The 22,332-nt window shown below is 43.6% G+C and overlaps 1 protein-coding gene across 3 annotated transcripts in view; it reads left to right on the forward strand.

Annotated features, from left to right (window-relative positions):
- The window catches only part of LOC117767421 (tetratricopeptide repeat protein 28-like), a 183,112-nt gene that overhangs the window by 140,940 nt on the left and 19,840 nt on the right, over positions 1-22,332 (forward strand). For all 3 annotated transcript variants that reach the window (XM_034595037.1, XM_034595038.1, XM_034595039.1), the window contains 4 exons: positions 5,056-5,563; positions 16,635-17,431; positions 17,559-18,103; positions 19,728-20,251. In XM_034595037.1, the coding sequence (XP_034450928.1) occupies positions 5,056-5,563; positions 16,635-17,431; positions 17,559-18,103; positions 19,728-20,251 (2,374 nt within the window). The remainder of the gene's footprint in view (positions 1-5,055; positions 5,564-16,634; positions 17,432-17,558; positions 18,104-19,727; positions 20,252-22,332) is intronic.

Raw genomic sequence — 22,332 nt, forward strand, 5'->3', positions numbered from 1 at the left:
GCTCCTGTTGCTGCCTGAGCCCAGCTCGTTACTGGAAACACTGGAGCACGGTCCTCCTCACCTTCCCTCCGCACTGCCTTTTAATTAGACAGCTGTGTGTGTGTGTGTGTGTGTGTGTGTGTGTGTGTGTGTGTGTGTGTGTGTGTGTGTGTGTGTGTGTGTGTGTGTGTGTGTAGTTTTTTTTGTACAGAGGGCTGGATTTTTTTTAGGCCACATGAGTCATCTTTTTGAAGTGATTGGTATCATAGTGTGTGCGTGTGTCTCTGATGTCAGGCACTTCAGAGCAGTGAAATGTAATCCAACATGTAGCTGGTTTTCAGTTGATATGTAAATTAGTTAATCGGCAGAGATGTGTGGATAACCAATCAAGTGTTTGTTTAACTGGTTTAGTCATTTATGGGCAAACATTAGCACCTTCAAGCTTCTGAATTATGATACATTCCACTTAAAGTCCACTTCAATTCAATCAAGCTGCACCAAAATTCCCACTGTTCCCTTAATATGACAGATTTGATTTTATTTCAAAATCCATTTATTATTCCCACTCACACTCGAAAAATTGTCAAAATGTGAAAAAAAACTGAAAGGAAATCTTTGAATCTTATGAAAGATCTTATGTTCGCTGATCCGGATCCGCACCAACATTTTACGAGTTATTCCTTGACACACACCTCATGCTTCCACAAAGTGTCAGGGGAATCTGTTAAAGAATCTTGCTTACAAACAAACAAACCAACGGACAGAGTTGAATATTTGTGCTTCTAATTAAGATGTTACATAGATATGTAACTTCATACATTTCTTTATTCTGGTCAATGCATTTATTGCATGTGTCTGCACTGGTACAGGCACTGTTTTTATTTTCAGGCTAAAAGCTAAACTGTGTTGGTACAGTAGACGACGGGGTTGTTCCCACTTCTCTGCTAATACAATCCACTGTGTTCCTCCTCTTGTCAGGACAGAGTGACACCTCTCCTCTCCTGAATAATCCCATTAACAGCACTTTACTGAAGTAGTGTCTGCCCTGCAGGGCATGCAGTTTGGACAGAGGGCAAACTGTGGGCTCTTTAACACCTCACACACTCCACCGATCTATTCTCTCTCTCTCTCTCTCTCTCTCTCTCTCTCTCTCTCTCTCTCTCTCTCTCTCTCTCTGTTCACTCATCTAGTACTGTTCTCTTTCTTTCTCAACCCCAATATCTTTATGAAAAATACTGGTTACGTATCTTATCTTGCAGTTTTCCCTGCAATGATCAGTGAACTTGTCTACCAATGTGTATTATGAAGAGTACTTCTTACTAACAGTGGGTATTACCATTGAAGAACAAACATGTAGGAACATTTGCATGAAAGTTTTTTAAACATGTTCCTGCTTCTGTCCATTACACTTAATATACAGATGGACGACATATAAATATGGAACCAAAAATGAAGCCAAAGCGTCTTGATCGCCACCTGGTGGCTGGCTGCATTATAGGTCATAAATCCCACCACCTTCGTGTTAGTGGATGCAACATGAACTAAACGTAAAAAGTCAAAGTACATGTTGTATTAAAGAATAATATTATTATTATTTATCTATTTTTGATCTTATCTTTATATAAAGTCTATGTACTGCTCACACAGAGGAAGGTTCCACACACCCCTGTTAATTTATAGTGGTGGTCTTACCTACAAGGCCTGGTTGGCCATAATTCAACTATTTACATCTCCATGACAACCAGGTATGTCCCATAAGTGCCGGCACTTTGAGATGATAGTCTTGGATGTTTGGAGTACATCACACAGCTCATAGGGCCAAAGTGAAATGAGGAGGATTTTCAAAGGAGTATTCACACAGCTGCAAGGCGAGGCCAAACCACACAGCTCAACGCAGCAGTGAAGTGGTGGGCAGCATGTCGCTGTTTTAGGGCGAGAAATAAAACCCACACCAGGGGCTCAGAGTCACAAAACCCGCACACCACCGAGCCCAGCCATCACTGCTGTATGACATCAGGGGCTAATTATGCTAAGTACAATACATTACCTCTAGCATGTGCTATGAAAGCAACCATTTCTCTAATGTGCTGCAGAATATAAACATACTTAGTGGAGGAGGATGATAGAGGAGAATCAGCAAGAAACCCTAAACCAGTGTCCTTGTCAGAGGTAAGAAATGGAATAATGTTGTTGGAGCCGGGCATTTCTGATTAACGTGTCATCTCAGCCCTCCCCTGCCGACTCCCTTCTCCGTCTCCCCTCTCTCCTCGGCAGAACTGGTTTACCTTTCATTAGGAGACCCTCGGTGCAAAATGTGTTTGCTGATAAGAGCCAGCGGTTTATCAACAGTTTATAAAGGACGGCGTTAAGATTAATCAAATCAGCACACATCTGGAGAGGGGCTGGACTCTGTAAACACAATCAGATCCGACTCTGCAGATGGATTGAGAGAAGTGGGGGGTGTAAAAACAGGGAGGGAGGAAAGATAAGTGCAAAGAAGAAATGGAATCAAATTAGAATGAAGTGAATTTGGCAGAAATTATGTATGCAATTATTTCTCTCCCAGACAGATTGTTATTCTGCCATTCTGCTGGGGAGTCGAAAAATGAGCAGTGCCTGGTGGGAGAGGGGCTGCAGTCAGAAGTGAGAGAGATACGGTCCCAGTGACTGTCCCCGAGCCAAACACAGAGCATCCTCTGTGAGCTGGCGAGGCTGGCTCCTCATTATCTGCCTATCTTGGCTCCCATCTGAGAAGAAAATGCAGCGTTGCAGTCTCACTTTGGAGGGACACTGATCACAAGAGCAACTCATCTCAACTGGAGAAAGATTGTGCTCTCCCTCCTCTGGCTTTCTCCCTCCCGCTGCACTGCTTTTGACGACAGACAGGGATGAGGAATCCTCTCTGTTTTCTGCTCCGAAAAGTGGAAGTTTGAGTCGGCGAGATGGAGCAAAGCTTCAAAAGGCACATGTAATTGAGCAGCCCTAGATAGGCTATCTGGGAACATGAAACAGCAACAGTTGTGACGGAGGGTAATTGCCTCCCTGGGCCCATATAATGCCTTGTCGAGTCTTTAAACTTGAGCAAATTGCTGGAAGTCCTTATGTCAGCAGGTAATTGGTTCCAGGCATCGGCAGCTATGTGAAATGAAGGAAAGATAGGTAGGTGTGGTGCAAATGTGCATTTAGAAGAGTAATGTATGAACGATTCAAAGAAAGGTGTGTATGGGAGCGTTCTGTTGTATTGATTTTTTTTTTCCCCAACCACATGCTTTGCTTTTCATTTATTCACAAGGCTCAATATTATTATGTTGGCGCGAGAGCAAAAATATCTTCTTCCCTGTAGGCACATTCCTTCAAATTTCTTCTTGATGTATTTGTGGAATAATATCTATGTAAATTTCAACTCTTCTAAAACTGAATGCATTTATCAGTGGCCGGTTTTGTAGTCAGCGACTCATGGCGATGAAAACCACTGGAAACTACAATGTGTATTTCAACCTTGGCTGCAGCTGACTTTCCCCTTTGGCCCCAAGACGAGCCAGGTCATCTGTGCTGCTCAGGCTCCGAGCTCAGGCTACATGACCACACGGCGCGATTTGGCTCTGTATCAGTTTTAACCCTCGTCAATACGAACACGCATATCAAGTGACCGCTCACATACACTGGGCATATATACGCGTGCCGGTGTAAACAGGAGGGCAGCCGCGACCCGCTGGTCAAGGTCTTTGTCGCAAATTGCTCAAATAATAGCTCATCTTCTACACATGCTAACAGTAGTAGCACAGTAAAATGCTGAATTTAACTGTGTAACAGCAATTAGCAAAGACAACAGGGTCAGCGACTCTTGTAATTGATTGCCCACATTGCAGGTAATGGCGTTTGTTTCCTTCTTGAAGGGGGTCATGTGATTCAAAGATCCAATCAGCAAGCAGTTGTGAGTTTCTACATCATTGTTTCAAAACATCTCCATTTCTGCCCGTCCAGACTGGAGTGCCGCCCCAGTTTTCAAACTGAAACTGGTCCAGCGTTTTTCCAGACTTCTCCGTTTTAGCAGCTGTAAAACTCCAGAGTCGTGTGGACGCCAGACGTATCAGTAGAAGAGTTGATGCGTTTTCAAAGTAAAACATAGTTGTGTGGATGTCGTCTCAGGCTCCAAGCTGGACACGATGGTGGGCACTGTGGCCTTCACTGTCGGGGTGTCTGTCCTCTCTCCTGGCCTCCATCCAACCCTCCTTCCTGGCTGGAGGATGCAGCGCAGGACCTCAGGAAGGAGATGCTTTATTAGCTGGCCCTTGATTAATCAAACATCTGTTCACGCAAAGCCAGCTGACCGCAATCCCCAGCTGTTTATCCCCTGTATAAACAGCTAATATAGCTGCAGCGAATATGTCACATAGGAGCTCATGACTGCATTTTGTAAAAAACTCTCCATCTCCTTTGGCATTTGTAGCCATCACTGTCCTTAGTTTTATTTTTTGCAAGTAGACACTGCTTGAGTAAATGGAAGGGAGAGCAGATGAGAAGACACTGAATATTTTTGGCTTTAGGGGTCTTGTGGGCAGCCAGTTAGTCAGCCCCCCTCTTCTGCCTCTTTGGTGTGAAACTAAAACCCCTCTGCTCCCCCTCCTGATTAGCATTGTCTTTGTTCCGTTGGTGGTGGCACGCCATGAAGCGTGATTGCAGTGGGCAAACTGATGGCTTTAAAGCGAGTCTGCTGCTGTGTTGATCTGCATCAGGCTTTACCCCCCTCCTCGCTCAGCAAAGACAGAATCAAATCAGGTTTAGTTTGCTGTTTGGTCTCGGAGCTATAAGCCTCCTAAGAGGTTTGGGAATTTAGGTTTTTCTCTTTTTTTTCATTTTTTTTCATTTGATGTACAGTGCTTCTGACTAAAGGGATGTTTAACTGTGGGTGGAGAATCTGTGATGCAAAGGCAACAAAATTACTCACTGTTGATGCAATGTGGGTATAATTAATGGGGCTGTTTGAGATTTATTTATTTTTTACCTTGCAGTTTTCTACCTTGCTGTTTTCTTATTTGCTGACTACTGCGCCTTTCTCTGTCTCTCTATTTATAGGCTGCTTCGATGGCACTGAGCAGCTTGGGCCATGTATATACAGCCATAGGAGACTATCCAAACGCCCTGGCCAGCCACAAGCAGTGCGTCCTGCTGGCCAAGCAGTCCAAGGATCAGCTGTCTGAGGCGCGCGAGCTGGGAAACATGGGGGCCGTCTACATCGCCATGGGAGACTTTGAAAACGCTGTCCAGTGTCATGAACAGCACCTGGGCATCGCCAAGGCCCTGGAAAATAAACGCGAGGAAGCTCGGGCCTACAGTAACCTAGGCAGTGCCTACCACTACCACCGGAACTTTGACAAGGCCATGTCCTACCACACGCATGTGCTGGAGCTCGCCCAGGAGCTGGAGGAAAAGTCCATTGAGATGAGAGCCTACGCGGGACTGGGCCACGCAGCCCGCTGTATGCAGGACTTGGAGAGAGCCAAGCAGTACCATGAACAGCAGCTGTCTATAGCTGAGGGTTTGAAGGACAGGGCCGCAGAGGGAAGGGCCTCCTCCAATCTAGGTATGTCTTCAATGTACTAAAGAACATCAAATCTAAAAGATAACTTGGACCCTGTTCAGACCTGGTATAAACGTCACGCCTGAGTGTAAACGTATTTTTACATTTCATGGTGACCATACTTTGATTTGTTTGTAGCCACTGCCACAGTATCGACACTTACCAACATGTGATGACTGATACTTTTTTCATATGTGTAAAATCCTTCTTCATATAGATGCACAAGAGTAATAAATTAATTAATTCGGCCCCTCCTCACTCAGCTCGCTCTCTTTCTCTTGCTTGTGTTAACACAAACACACACACACATATTGTCATCTGACACATCTGTAAACTCTGAGTAAAAACAACATAATTTGGTCTTTGCAAACCTAAATAAGGGTTGTTGTTATTTACATATAGAGCAGGGAAGTGAGAGCCGATGATCACAGGAGACACCCTCAGGACACATTTTAATACCAGGTGTGAACAGACAAACTTAACACTGTCCACTTGTGATCAGATCTCTCAGGACGGATGTTACTTCCGGGTCTAAACAAGGCCTTAGTAACACTGACATCAACGTCTGTCTTCCTTTGCAGATTACGTTCTCTCTGTGATTACATTTTAAGTATGCTGAATAATGATATATAAATATCATTAACTCAAATTTGAGGAAATTATATCAAATAGTACTTTCTAATCTAGTTATAAAATGAAATAAACTAAGCCATAAGTCTGTGTGTAGCTTCAGTGGCCAGTTAGTTTAAATCAAATTTTGAGTGGTACATCCATACGTTTTTCAGACAGTTACACACTGCATAGTGGTTCTCGATGTCATGAGACTGGATTTTACAACTCTGGATTTATTACAGCATCAGCCATTTTATTGTCCGTCTCAAAAATAACAAGGTAAACTGTAGAAGTATGTCCTCCATGATACATAGTAATCTACCAGGAATGTACACATGCACAGTCCCAGTCTATTTTTTTTTATTGCTGGTCTGAACATGTTCTTAATATGCCAGTTGAACACTATCAGTCAATACTGTCGCCGTTTAAGTGTGAGCATCGATCACTGGACTGTATCTCACAGGGACACATGGTTGACTTTGGTCATGTGTCTCTGCAGAGGTGAGTGGGTGGGATGTGGGTGTCATCCCACCGCCTCAGATCGAATTCCACTCTTGGCATGTACAGTATGGTGGTGGATGTATGTCTTCCTTTGAGTTTCCCCTTTGACCCTTGTAGCTGCGGACAATGTGAAGGTTAATGTCCAGCAGCACATAGGATAAATCTGTGTCAAGATAAGAAGGCACCCGGTGGGTAGATGGTACCAAATCTTCAAACTGAATGATTGCTTCAAAAGGGATTTTAAGTGTTATTTAAGCTACACTATAAATTAAAGATTGACCGAGGGAGGTGAGATAAGATGATGAAACTGAGTTTCACTTATATCAATAGCACATGTGTTCTTTGGTTGATTATGGTACATCAACAGTAAAAGAGCTTCTACTTCCTTCTGGTATTTTCACAATTCTGCTGGCTGCAGTTTTGAGTTTGTCTCCATTTAAATGAGCTGTTTACATATTGTTCTTCTCATAGATGTTTGTTGTCATAAAGGCCTTTGCACATCAATGACGATGCAAAATAATGGCATTAAATAGCGAATAATCTGTTGGAGAATTTCGATGCACTTGACTATTGACATTAAGTGCGTTGTGATTTAGTGAATAAATTCCACCAAAACAAATCACACCTCGGGAAAAGCAAGTTAAACATCAAGCGATGATGATCTGGTCCTTGAGAGATGAATTTGGTGAATTTCACTGCTTGGTTCAGGAGCTTTAATTGGACCATAGCAGCTTCAGGACGTGTTTCTTGAGTATTTCATTTGTGGAGGGTCCTGTTTGTTTGTGAACAGTCCCAGCTCAGTTCACAATTGTTTAAACAGTTAGGAGTTGTGTTACCTGTTGCTTGATTCTTACTTCAAGTCAGCTACATCTTGTCCTTTTAAAGAGAAGAATAACTGTGAGTAACAGCTAAAGACAAATATATTTATTAAATCCATAAATAAACTTTATATCAGACAAGCTAGAGGAGGAAGTTGTTCTTCTGGTACTACACTACTTGAAAAGGAACGTTGTCAACAACATAAATTCAGATTTGTTAGATGTGTCAATATCGGAGAATTTGTCAATGATGTGAAATCTTGCATTGACTGGATACAAACGGTGTTTTGTTCATTGTAGACAGAGGCCAGTCGTACATTATTGCATCAACACTACATTATATAAACTTGTTTGTGATGCAATTGTTAGTGGTTGCATCATGTGCTACATTGAACCGTACCCTGTAGATTATGTAAGCATAAGGAAGCTGAGTGTAGGGCCTCTACATTGCACCCAGGGAAGAAAAGAGTGCACGTCAGAGCCAACGGTCATGATTAGAGGAAGTTATGTATGGCGATGGGATGCAAGCACATAACACACATTGTAAATAAACCCCATAAAAATGTATAATTTTTCATGGGAGATGTCTCCACATTAATCTGCTGTGCTCTCACTTTCACACTGCTTCGAAATGAATCATTTCTTGAGATGAAGAACGGCGGGAAGATAAATAAAAGCGGGATGAGGGGAAAGCCAATGTGCGACCAGGTCTCCTGACTGAAACTTAAAATGTAATTATTGTCCCATTTTACAAACCAGTATTTTATAGGCAAATCCTGCTAAAATCAAATTATGATCCAAGTAACCTTGTGGATTCTGCTGATATAGTGTCAAAAGGAACCCTAGGGATAAAGAAACCCTAGGGATAAAGAAGCCAAGGGATAAAAGTGTCCCTGGATATTCAAGACCCTTTGTGAGATATATACGGTGTGGGCATTTCTCCTGTATTTAGTCCAGCCGTTACAACCTACGCCGGATGACTTATGATGGCCATCAAGATAGTAATAAAATTGACTCTAATGGACAAGTAAGAGGCATAATAGTTTCTTCCGGATGAATTATTCTTTAACCCAATTCGTAAAAGTGTGCAGGCAGAGAGTGGGGTTAATCAACCAAACGTGAATTGAAGTGGTCCTTTGACCGGCCTAATGGTTGCACATCCTGCGTCGCTCTTAGCTCCAGCACACACCTGATTTTCGAAGTGTGGTAGTCATAAATTAGAACATTTTACGATGCTACAGTAAACGAGAGCTTTATTTGAAGTGTTCACTAAATGTCAGGCAAATTTATACTTATCTGTGTTATGTTTGTTATGAAGGCCGGAGCACTCTTATTCATTATCAGCTCCAACATTACAGGTTTGCAGTGGCAGAGTAATGATAGTGTAGCTGAGGCAGTGTCAAAGACGTCCAGCTGGTGACGGAGCAGAAGCTAAATGAGACGAAGCCTGGACATTGTTCACGGTAACCCTTGACACGCAGGGGAAGCTCGCTGTCTGTCTCAGTTCTGGTCCTTCATAGCCGTTGTTCAGACTCGAGTATGTCCGCACAATTGGGTCCAGACTTTCTCTGGAGTTTGCCTTTCACACATGAACATGAGGGGTGGTTTAGCAGGTAGGAGTGGACGTAGTGTATTAATTCTGCTGCGGAGATCACATGAATTTGTTTACAGCACATGGACACGAGCGTCGACCCTTCACCAAAAGCTCTTTTGACATCTTCGTCTGCATCTTCTACGTGTATGTCACTGCTTTTTTATCCTGAGATATTTGTTTTCGCTCTGACATTGTCGTTCACACATACAGCCCCTCTGGAGAATGTCAGGGAATTATCAGGAGTTCAGTGCATGTCTGAAAACATGTCTGATTTCTTTCTCTCCTCTTCCTTCACTTTTTGACGCCGCCCTCTCTCACTTTCTCCATCTCTCCCCTCACTCCTCCTGATTGTAATCTGCAGCTGTCAAGCTCCCAGTAATTGAAACTGACTTGATGAATCGCTTAATTACCTTTAATAGCTGATTCAAGAGGAGCTGAATAATGAAGATAACAGAGAATGAAGAGGAGGTTGAGGAGCATCAGGCTGTAATTGCCCCATTGTTGTCGTCTGTGGTGTTGTTGTTGTTGTTTGCGGCAGGGAGACGTGCGTTGTTATTCCGTCATCAACATCCGCGAGCCTGCTTAGCACAAGAAGATACGGGCGAAAACTAACAGGATGTTGATTCACACTTCAAAATAATAATGCCGCCTTTACGCCGAGCACAAAGAGGGGAAGGATGATGGAGTGAAGATTAACGAGCAGCGATAAAAGCGAAACAACCAGTGTTCGGTAGATGGGAAGAAGAAGTTGCAGAAAAAAGGAAGGAACAAACTTTTATTATGCCCTCTCAGCGTGTTGTTAATGTTGCGTGTAATGTGGATGGAGCAGCAGCTGACACTGCTGTGAGGTACAGCTGTATGGAGATCACCATAATATCTAATCCTGATGCCCAGCGGTACCAGCAGCCCTGGCAGAGCCTTCTCTGACCTATAAAGGATATGAAAATGTTGCATTCCAGCCGCATTTATTATTCATTAATTGGCTAACTTACCCCCTAGTCAGCAGTATCTAATATCTGAGAGAGGACTGAAGCGGTGGGTTTCCATGTAGTTCTGGTATTCATGAAAGAGAATCTAAATTGTATTATTTTCCCTTTCATTTTACATCAAAGAGACTTTAAATAAGTTTGTTTGGGAGCATTTCAGTTTAAGCCAGGTCTCTCTTGTGCCTGTTCTTTGTCTCGATGCACACCACATGTGTCACAGTCAAGTCACTCCAATTGTCAGTTGTAAGAGGCCGCGGCTAAAAGTCCTAATTAAGCGTTTTCTTCCCACTTCTTTCTCATCCCATGTCCCGAGAGATGGTTCCTGCTGTTCACAGAAATAAAGCAACAGAGAGATGAAAACAACAGGAAGAAGAGACAACACAGAATCAGACGACGTGCGACGCCTTGTATTCAAACCTCCTCGCTGCTTGCCAAAAATCATCTGTACAAAATTAGTTTCAGACCTTATTATGATCAACCCACGTGTTGCAAATGCAGCTTTTTCCAATTGCAGGTCATGTGAGAACGAGCGCTGGAATCTACAGTCCAGAAAAATCTGCCTTTTCCAGACATCTGATTACCATCTTTTATTACATGTCTGACAGCAGCAGAGGAAGCATATGATTTGTGTTTTTATTCGGCCACACTTTTTGTCACTCGTGTCACTGAACTGGAGAGCTCATAAACATCTGATTATGAGAGGAATTAGATTAAGTGGCATAAAAATATTTAGAATAATCAAATAATAGCAAATATGACATATATTCATTGTCAGTGACATGATCAAACCACAATAACTAAACCAATGTCCATGTTGACATCCTGCTCTTTTCCAGTACTGTTGTCTGACTGCCCACAGCAGGAGCAAACCAAAGTCAGGGACCAGACTGGCCTGGGGCCACGATGCATAGTGCATAATTCACTTTTGGTCCTAAGCCTTTGGAAACTGCTGTGACTGTAGATATGTTATTAGTTTGACCAGGAAATGGAGCAGTGCGCTGAATTTACGGAGGAATTAACCAAGCCTAATGGCCCAGACAGGATGAATGAAAGAATGCTGTTCGGAGGAAGACGGAGAAAGAGCCAAACAAGTACAGGAAAAACTGTATTTATCTGAGGAAAGGTGACAGCTTCAACTGTGCATTGATGAGTAAATACTTTCGGAAAGGAGAAAAGAGGAGAGAGGGAACAATGGTTGGAAAAGAAGTTGTGGTGAAATTATTAGGACGTCAAGCTTGTTTTACCGTCCTGGAGAGATTTTTACTAGCAAGTTGATCTTTGCAGCCTGACCTGAAATTTCTGTTTGATGGAAAACCTGAGCAGACGCCTGCTGCCTCCCCCAGCACGGCCCCCTTCAATCTCCCAACAGAGGAGCATGCCAGAAACTGGACTAGAGGCCCTGTGAAACAAACTCTCCTGGTGCTTGTGCTTACACTAAAGTTCAGCAGCTCACTGTGTGTATTCATTATTCTGCACACTGCAGAGCTATTAGAGCTGTGTAGCATTTTTCTGCATAAAGCAACTGTGCCCCTTTTTCAGCACATCTGCAAATTCAGCATGAAATGTGATCTGTCCCTAAACGGTGCAGTGCACACAAAAAAGGAAAAGTTGAGTTGAGACATAGAGACGGAACATTGTTGGTTTAAGTGGTAGGAGGAATCAGATGTCATGCGTGTGGACAGTGCAGCGACAGTTGGTTTAGTGAGCTGAAGGGCAGCTGAGGGTCAGCTGGGGCGGAGAGGAGAGCAGCTCAGCTGTTGCTGCAGGACGACAAGTGCAGCTGTGTCCGTGTGTTCCAGTTGGAGGAACACCCACTCAGCATGTGTCCATCTATCCATACTATGTGTTGTTTTCAATCTTCCGTCCGCCTTTCACGCTGTCCCTCAGACTGTAGATGTCTGTGTCTGCATGTGGGGATTTGGTACCTCAAGCCCAGACTGCTGACTCTGCCCCTTCCTGCAGACCAGAGGAGGATCTGGTGTCGTCTGCTCACTACTCCCCCCAGCAGATCTTACCAGACACTGTTTTACATCGTGCAAGCTTACAGCTCAGTTAAATCACTTTGCATATGATTAAGGAGTCTTTCAACTTCCAAACCACTGTAATGTAATGTGACAGAACTGATTTTGCAGTCAGACACATTGCATCTATAAGTAATAGCCCTCAATCTGTTTCTTTGAGCAGAAGTTGGTTCAAGCAGTTTTGTCAACACTTGCAACACTCACAAAATTATCTAGAAACTAGAATGACACTCTGTAGAGCGCATTCGATTCAATTCAGTTTTATCTGTATTGCACAAAATCACAGCATACATCATCTCAAGGCACATAATGAGGTCAGGACCTTACACTGTTATAGAGACCCAACAGTTCCCTCAACGAGGAAACAGTTGGTGACTGGTGATGAGAAAAAACTTCAGGCAAATACGTATAACTCTGCCAAGGACGAACGGTCCCCAAAACAAGCTGCACCAAATTGTTCATGCTCATAGATAATAGTTCCCTAAATGTGATTTAGTTTTTTCTACAAGATCCATGAATTATTCTCTGGGAAAACGTAAAAAAAAATGTTTTAGAAAATGCTTTGCCATACCACAAAAATACTGGATCTGCCAACTGATGTGGGTTTTAATAATAATTATAAGATAGTTTAATGGGTTGTTGCCTGACCATACCGCATCCTTCCACCAAGCTGTCCTGGAAAATCCGTTTTGGTGTAATCTCACTCACAAACAAACCAACCAAACAACAAACAAATGGACAGTGGTGAACACAAATATAAAATGTGTTCAGAGGTACTAAACTACCCATGCTAGCTGTGGTTTAGTTCTTTTTTTTATTAATTTCGGTAAACCTCTTTGAAATATCCTTCTGAGATCAGTCAAACTCAAATTAGCATCTAAATGTCCATAATCGCCTCAATTCCAGTGTCCTGCTCTGTTTCTTTTTATTTCTCAAACATGAATACAAATGATGATGTTGACTTCACTCTCAAATAAAAAGGAGGAACACGCCCAAGTCATCATTTCAGGCTCAGGCTGGTCAACGTTACTCTCTTTCTAGTATCACCCGGGCCCAGTGGCAGCAGCAGCCGAATCGTTGGTAAAAGTCCTCTTAGCTAAGTGACGGCAGCAGCGCTCTGGACCTCCCTATAGCTTCTGGAAGAATGACACAGTGATTTACTCAGAACACGACACCATCCCTCAAAGTCGTCACTGCAGCATATCCCTCTATGTACAGCCGGCCGTGTAATGAAAAGTGACAACACATCGCCATGCTTTTAATGTGGTTGGTTATGGGGGGATGGATAGGGCTCTGGATGGATAGGGCCTCTGTAAGAGAGCATCTGAATTATGTGATGTGTTTGTGCTTTATCCTGGTTTCTCACTGTCTTTGTTCCAAGCAAAAGGAAAACAGATGAGCAATATTATTCAATATGTTACAGTCAAGTGAATTTAGTATGCACCACAGAATCACTGTGTCGTTAAAATTACACTGATCCCTGATTGAGGTCATTTAGATTTTGATTTGGACAGAATGTTCTCTCCAGCTAGAACCCTCCTTTCTGACTCCCAATTTCTGTGTTCCAGCGGTGTTTACCAGCATGTTTGGTATGGTTTTATTTACTATCTTGCTGGATTTTATACCCAGAGGGTTCAATAATCCTCTTACCATATGGGGGGGCACAGAAAATATCTTCTTGCTTCAAGTGTGCCTCCAGGCATAGCCTAGGGCTTATGACAATTTTGGCCACAGCTTCTTAACCCAACCTTAAACCCTGTGCATCCCCAGCCTCTGTCCGAGCTGTCTCCTCCGCCCCTTCGTCCCTTGCCTGGCCCCCTCATCCATTTTTAGCCTGCAGCAGGGAACATGTTTCCTAGTAATACATCAGTAGGCATTATATCTGGAGTAAGATCAGCCTCCGTTGGGGAAAGCATAACCTTGGGAGTGACTTTGTGGCGAGAGCTGTCATTGCTCCTCCAACTAGCCTGCAGTGAATCTTAACATGCTCCCACTCTGAGGAAAGTCATAGCTGAGGGGTTTGTCCAAGGTGGAAACTCAGAACTTAAAAGCGTCATGACCTTCGCCTCATTCCTTTATTTTGGCCTCAGAAAATAACACTTTCACTTTATGGCACTGTGCACGGTCCAAAGACCCTCGTGGATTTCACTCATTTTGAAAGTCTTCATTGTGAACTGAATTCTTCCTGTATTATCTGACAACACTGCTTCTGTCTGTGTTCTGTCTGTGGTGCGTCTTGCATACCAACGCCTTAGGGCAGTGACATGATGATTACAAGGTCAGTTCAGGTTGTATCACTTTACCCTGAGAACACAAGGAAGAAAACAAAGAGCAAATCAGGTTTAAAGGTCTCTGCTGCAGGCTGAACAATGGTAGGCAGAAGATCTTTGATTTCTTTTCCCAGCAAAATCCAATCTGCGGAGAACTTGGATTTTTATTTGTCTGTGTATAATGTTTAGACAACCACTTCAGGCAGGTTAATTTAGAAACTAATGATTTCATTTAGACTTGACGTCGAGCAAAAATATTGGTGATGCACTTTTCACACTCATGGGCCATGTGTATTTTTTCCATCTCCATCAACCTAGAAAAGTATATGCAATGTATATATATATGTTATATATATCTGGTAATTTCTAGATGAGCTGGAAGCCTTTTGGTTTCTGTTCCTAGTTTGACCAATCACATTTGAGAAGGCTTTGGTTGCCGGCAGATAAACAGTCAAGAGCAAAAGAGGTGGAACACACATCACCTTTTTGATTTCATATCCACATAGCTGTTTAGAGATTAGCCAAAATATCGTCTGGCCCTAAAACACCTACAAAAACACTGATTGTGTTTTGTGTGGAGAAATGTTATTCGACTGGTTTGATTAACGAAACTAGTCGGACTGTATACAGTGTACAAATATGTAAGATCAGAGTCTTATCCACCATCGACACCAGAAACCCCAAAATATTGGCCGTTGCCCCCAGAGGCTAATTCACCATCAGACGATAGCCGATGGGCTCTGAGACTGCATACCTGGTAATGTGTCAAACTATTATGCAGTAAAGTGACCCAGACTGTAGTTTCACCAAATCTCTTTTCCATTCTCTCTGACATAAAGTGCTGCTTTTGATCGAGCCGTCGTTTGAACGCATATCCACATCACAGTATTACATCTGCAGTCGTTTGAGCTGTCTGTTTAGTTTCAGGCCCACTGTTTATGTAGCTTGTGTTCAGGCCCATAATGTGGCAGGTTTCGGATGAAATAAATGGGAAAACACACATGGCGGTAACTAATCCCGGCGGCACCATCACATACTCGCCACAAGCCACAGAGCCCCTCGCCGTCCCTGGTTCCCACCCACTCTGGCTCCAGAACTGTTTCCATCCCTGGTGTCCCATCAGTGGCTGCACCCCAGTACCTTATACTGTAGCTTATTAGTCTCCATGCTGATGCAGCAAAGCAGCGACGGCAAGGCCGTATGGTGGATGGAGAAGTGAGTTAGTTGCTCTAAAGCCGTTTTTTGTCTTCATGGACTGTTAAAAGCTGGGTGGCAGAGCAGAGGGAGAGACTCAGAGATTAGAAGTGAATCTTGGAGGGAATGAGAAGAGATACTTGTGATATGCTGTCATGGCTCTTTAGTCTCCGCTGTGGGTTTATCAGTGTGTTTGAGTGTGTGGGTGTATCTGTTAAAATCTGTTTACACATTCACATTGTAGAGAGATGTCGTTCTTATGGAGATAGAAAGCAAATCCACATAATGTAAATCATTACAATTTAAGGTGAAGACATGTTTTAAGGTCGTTTAAGGTTATGTTTAGGTTAAGTTAAGGATAAATGTTAGTTATGGTTTAAGTAGTATGTCTCTAGGAAATGAATTTAAGTCAATGCAATGTCCTCTGAAGTCATAGAGACACAACTGTGTGTGTGTGTGTGTGTGTGTGTGTGTGTGTGTGTGTGTGTGTGTGTGTGTGTGTGTGTGTGTGTGTGTGTGTGTGTGTGTGTGTGTGTATTTGTGTGTGTGTGTGTGTGTGTGTGCGTGCACCAGATGGTTGCCTGGCTGTAGGGTAAAGCTATTATTTTTCATAGGATGGTATTTTATCTGAGATAATACGCACAATGCACTGGCTTCGCCATTATTTATTGTTTCTCCACACGTATCTCATTTTTCTGAAGTTGTTTGCTGAGCTTTCCATCAGCACTTCACAGTCGCCTTCACTTTTACTTCCTGTGTCTCTCTTCCTTCTTCTCTCTTAATTATTTCCAACCCTGTGGAAAAGTTGCTGATTTTGTCTCTCAAAAAGACGTTACTAGACTAAAAGACTAAATATTGGTGTTGTAATAACTGTCTTTAATGGCACTACATTTTAATTACCATCATTTTGTGGCAGAGTGTGTCGTGTAAGCAGAGAACAGATGGCGCAAAGAGCATATTTTAACAACCAAATGACTTGTTTTGTACATGAAGAGCTGACGAGGCACTTGAATTTTACTCAATTACAATTTTTCCCGCAATGGGTCTTTAACTCCATCTTCTCACGCTCTCTCCACAGGCATTATCCACCAGATGAAGGGAGACTATGAGACCGCACTGAAACTCCACAAAACACACCTGGCCATTGTTCAGGAGCTGAACGACTACGCCGCTCAGGGCCGGGCATATGGTAACATGGGTAACGCCTACAACGCCCTGGGAGCCTTCGACCAGGCTGTTCGCTACCACCGCCAGGAGCTGCAGATCTCCATGGAGGTCAATGACCGGGCCTCGCAGGCATCCACCCATGGCAACCTGGCTGTGGCATACCAAGCCCTGGGAGCCCACGACCGTGCTCTGCAGCATTACCAGAACCACCTCAACATAGCTCGTGAGCTCAGAGACGTGCAGAGCGAGGCACGGGCTTTGGGCAACCTCGGCAACTTCCACTGCTCGCGAGGAGAGTTCCCCCAGGCCGTGCCCTACTATGAGCAGTACCTCCGGCTGTCCCCTGACCTCCAGGACATGGAGAGTGAAGGGAAAGTTTGTCACAATCTGGGTTATGCCCACTACTGCCTGGGCAACTATCAGGATGCTGTCAAATACTATGAGCAGGACCTAGCTCTTGCCAAGGACCTTCATGACAAACTGAGTCAGGCGAAGGCTTACTGTAACCTTGGTTTGGCATTCAAGGCCCTCGGAGACTTTACTAAGGCAGAGGAGTGTCAGAAATACCTCCTGTCACTGGCCCAGTCTCTGAACAACGCACAGGCCCGCTTCAGAGCTCTGGGAAACCTGGGAGACATATTTGTCTGTAAGAAGGATGTGGCCGGAGCCATTCAGTTTTATGAGCAGCAACTGGCCTTAGCTCACCAGGTATGTGTGTATGTGTGTATTCTAGAACAATTCATCATATAAATAGGATATGTCATGTGAAATGTAATTTTGGTATCATTCACCCATGCCCCTCATGCGGGTATTGTGGAATTCTTTCTTGTTTCAGGTTAAGGAGCGTAGGATGGAGGCCTGTGCCTATGCCGCCCTGGGGGCCACCTACAGACTTGTGCAGAAATATGACAAAGCTCTGGGCTACCACACCCAGGAGCTGGAGGTGTACCAAGAGCTGGGCGATGTTCCTGGAGAGTGCAAAGCCCACGGTCACCTGGCAGCTGTCTACATGGCCCTGGGGAAATACGCCATGGCCTTCAAGAGCTACGAGGAGCAATTGGAGCTCGGGCGGAGGCTGAAAGATCCTGCGGTGGAGGCTCAGGTGTACGGGAACATGGGCATCACTAAAATGAATGTAGGGGTGATGGAGGAGGCTATTGGCTACCTGGAGCAGCAGCTGGCCACTTTACAGCAGCTGAGTGGCAACGAGGCGGTCATGGACAGGGGCAGGGCCTATGGGAACCTGGGAGACTGTTATGAGGCTCTGGGAGACTTTGAGGAAGCCATCAAGTATTATGACCAATATCTGTCAGTGGCCCAGAGCCTCAACCGCATGCAGGACCAGGAGAAGGCCTACAGAGGCTTAGGCAATGGACACAGGTGAGTCTGGCGTTATATTTCAAATTCACTATTTCATAAAGTCAGAGAAATACTTCTCAGGCTTTGCATAACACACTGGTATCAATTCCCCTCAGCCGTTGCCACAGCAGATAATTGTATTGACAGAGTATTACTAATAATCACAGTAATCCTTCTTTGCATATAATTTTTCTCCTTGCATTCACTATCAAGGACCACCATAGTTTGGAGACACCTTGCTGGTGAGCAAAGCTTGGATGTAAGCCTGGTGCTCGCTGTCTCAGCAGCAGCCTTGTGGCCCTGGCCTTATCTGTATGCAAAGAGGCTTTGGCACACAGATGTCTGAAACTGAGGGGAAGCACAGTTATTTCAAGGCAACCTCTTACGTCTTGCATCTCTTCTCTCTTCTATTTCTGCCTGTGCATCAGAGAGACGATAGCATCCTCGGATACCACACTGCAAAATAAAACATGGAAAGCTTGCTGAAATCCTCATTTCAGAGATGATTTTCTCCTTATTGTGCATCATCAGCGTGGCACCGCGGCAATCACACACACAGAAGTATTAGCCGTGCATGAGTTCAGAGGGGAATAATAGACATCACACCCAAAACCTTTCTCGTCTCCCGACAGCTCTTAGTCGAGCTCATACATTATCACACAAGACTGATTAAGCTGAAGGCTTTTATTCTTTTTAATGCCCCATTTGAACCTGCATCTGTCAGTAGTTGGTATGCATGAGGATGTGAATAAAGTCTGCTGGAAGGCTGTGAAGGCAAATAAAACGTCAAGATGGGATGAATGCCGCTCTGTCAAAACATACACAAGAGGATGGAGGCACGGATCTTTTGACAGATGACCCATCTCGTATTTTTGAGGGTGGTTAAAACGGTTACCCTTCAGAAAAAACAGCTTGAATTTAAAATTGAATATCATGGCTCAAACATTTCTCATATCCTTTCACACACAGCAGCTAAACAGTAATGTGTGGGACTTCTGTCTTTATTTTTTTAATGAAACCAGTGGTTGATCTCGGATCTTTCTAAATCATGGGACATAAAGGGGCCATAATTTACACACGGGACAATTATATGATATACATCCGTGAACAATTCCTGATTCAGTAAGGTGCACATTTAAGTCATTCCTTATTTACTGTTAAATGTATAGCTTTGAGGAAAGCCACACATCATTGAATTTATATATTAATATCACATTGTATACTTGACAAATTGTCATATTAATTGTTAATATTGTCAGTTTCTTAAAAAAACAAGTCTACTGACAGGACAGGGGCACTTCAGGGGCCATTCAGATTTCAGCTGGGGACAGTGCCCCCCTGTCCCCACCCCTGGATCTACCCCCGAATGAAAGTATTCCTGCTATGTCCTTTCCCTGTTGTATGGACTAGATTTGTATCTGTATGTGTCTAGTTTCCATATTAATATTCAATTTATTCATATGAGATAAGCAGAGAAATTCTTGAATGTTGTCACCTTGTAAGATGCCTCCCAATTTGTTCAATTGGACAGGAAATGCCAATGACAGATTTTCCTTTAGTTTGTCTTGTTAGGTTGTTATCTCACACATCTAGCTCCTAATCTGCTTCACTCTAACACTCATTGGTTTTCTGTCTTCGTCTGCAGGGCCATGGGACACCTACAGCAGTCGCTGGTGTGTTTTGAGAAGCGACTAGTGGTGGCTCACGAGCTCAGGGAGTGCGGAGGCAAGGCCCACGCCTACGGTGAACTAGGTGCTCTCCACAGCCAACTGGGCAATTACGAGCAGGCCATCTCCTGTCTGGAGCGTCAGCTGGCCATTGCCCGTGACACCCAGGACCGACTACTGGAGGGGGACGCAAGCTGCGGTTTGGGTGTTGTATATCAATCTATGGGAGAGTATGAGACAGCCCTGCGATGCCACCAAAGTGACCTGGAGATTGCAGAGGAGACGGGCAGCCCCACACGCCAGGCACGCGCCTACGGCAACTTGGGCCTTACCTATGAGTCGCTAGGAAACTACGAGCGGGCAGTCGTGTTCCAAGAACAGCACCTAAGTGTGGCAGCACAGACTAATGACTTGGCTGCCAAGACTCTGGCCTATGGCAGCCTGGGGAGAACACACCATGCACTGCAAAACTACTCACAGGCTGTCATGTACCTGCAGGAAGGTGAGTGAGTCAGGGGGGAGCATGAGAGAGGATTGCCTTTGTTGCCTGAGCTGATAGGCTTAGAGTATGTGAATTCATGAATATGAAATTCAGAGCCTATTTGTTGCTAAGCCTTTGCCACATTTTTATTAGGAAGTGTACTTGTGTGTATGTGTGTGTTTGGGCTTTTGTGCGTATGTGTTATGAGTGCACAGGGGGATTTTGTGTGTGCATTATGCGTCTGTGTTGTCTTCTGTTGTGTAAAGGTATACCAGCATTTGTGTGTATGTCTGTGCAAACCTATCAGGATGCACGCCTAGGCATTTTTCCTGTTTACCGCTAGCTGTTCTTCACACCCCTGTATCTACTTTCCTCAGAGGGTTCTTTGCAGTGAGTTGCCAAAGGATCTTTTCACACGGCGGCTGACAGACTCCTGCCTCTCACGATTCATTGTCCCCTACAGATTACTGTGAAATAAAAACCTGCTGCTTGGTCCCTCAAATATTCATTATGTTAGTGACAGTGCAGGAAGTGTTTGTCGCCGAGGATGTGATAAGTGGAAGCATCCATGGATGTGAGCTAAATGTCCGTGCCACCAGCCTCGCATGTGCCCAGTGATAGACCTTGTGTGCAGGCACACCCACCGTGTGACGACCCAAACCCTGTTTGAATCCCAGAAAATTGCTGCTTGCGTGAAACGACAGTTCTATATTTCACCCTGCAGGGAGTGAATGCAAAAATACAGGGATGCTTCTCTTCCATCTTTCCTCCGTCCGCTTTATTAGAGTTAGGCAGGCCTGCAGTGACCCATACAGCCTCTGCCGGCCTGCTTGTTGAGCTTTAATGGAAACAAAGGCGACAGGCCATTCTGTCTCCACCCTGTCCTCCTGTTGTCCCCTGCACTGTCCTTGTATTGTTCCTTGGTCTGGCTGCGAAAAAAGAACGGTGCCTTCACTATCGCTGACAGCCAATTATTTCTGGCCAACCTACCCAGACCGAAAAGTTGGCAAGGTTTTTTTTTTCTCTTCAGTTTTTCTATTTTTTCTGCTGGTTTTGTGTTTTTCATTCTTCATGCTGCACTTGTTTTTTGTTTTTGTCTCCTGAAAAAGATTAATTGGAAGGAGTGATAGAAAGGCAGCTCCAAACTAGTGCAGATACTGTTGACAACATGACCTCCAACTCAAGTGTGTGTGTGTGCATTCATATGTGTCTGTGTGTGTGTAAGACACACAGAGATACCAATTAACTGCTGATGGGAAGTCATCATTTCTGTCACTTCAAGTGTTCACACCACTTCCCCAGTTATCTTCCTGTAATTTTATACCAAAGGACATTTCACAGCGAAGTCTAAATCTGAGACAGGGAGGGAGGCATTTCACACCGAGATGCACTTTTAAATGATTAACACAACAGTGTCATTAAATCAATGTCGTCATTGTAGCAGATAATGGAGGTATTACAGTTTCTTCTTGCTCAGTTTATGGAACAACAACTAATGGAAAAAACAGTATTGACCTACAATGGCAGGCCATGCTAGGAATGTTAGGAATGCACCTGATATGTGAACCAGAAATAAATAGGTGACATATTTATCTATTATTGTAAATCAATAGGGAATATACTGTATATACTAAAATTGTTATAGATATTCTTGTTTATGTGTTAGTAAGTTATAGTATTGTGGCTTACATGTTTGTTATCCTTCCTTATATATGTGCCTCATACAAAATGATGTGCAAATCAACCATATTTAGAATAATGAACACCTGCATCATATAATTTTGTAACTTGTATAAATAGATATCAGTTTTATCTATAAAAAGCTGCTTTCATCATGTGTAAGACAGAGCAGACCAACATTGTAGGTTCATATATTAAGTATATACATTTATATAAAAACGATTTAATTTAAATTTGAAAATATTTTCATGTTAAATAGAAGATTAGCATTATCACAGGAAATTAAATAAAACATTTAGGCTTTAGAAGAGTCATTTAGGGGCGTATAAAAACTAGGGGCGTATAAAACTAAATGCAGTTGAATGTGATATGTATAACACTGTGAAATATCTGTCGTCATCATCATATAGGGACCCCTCAGT

This window comes from Hippoglossus hippoglossus, chromosome 9 (assembly GCF_009819705.1).
Source record: "Hippoglossus hippoglossus isolate fHipHip1 chromosome 9, fHipHip1.pri, whole genome shotgun sequence".
In the NCBI taxonomy this organism is placed as follows: Eukaryota; Metazoa; Chordata; class Actinopteri; order Pleuronectiformes; family Pleuronectidae; genus Hippoglossus; species Hippoglossus hippoglossus.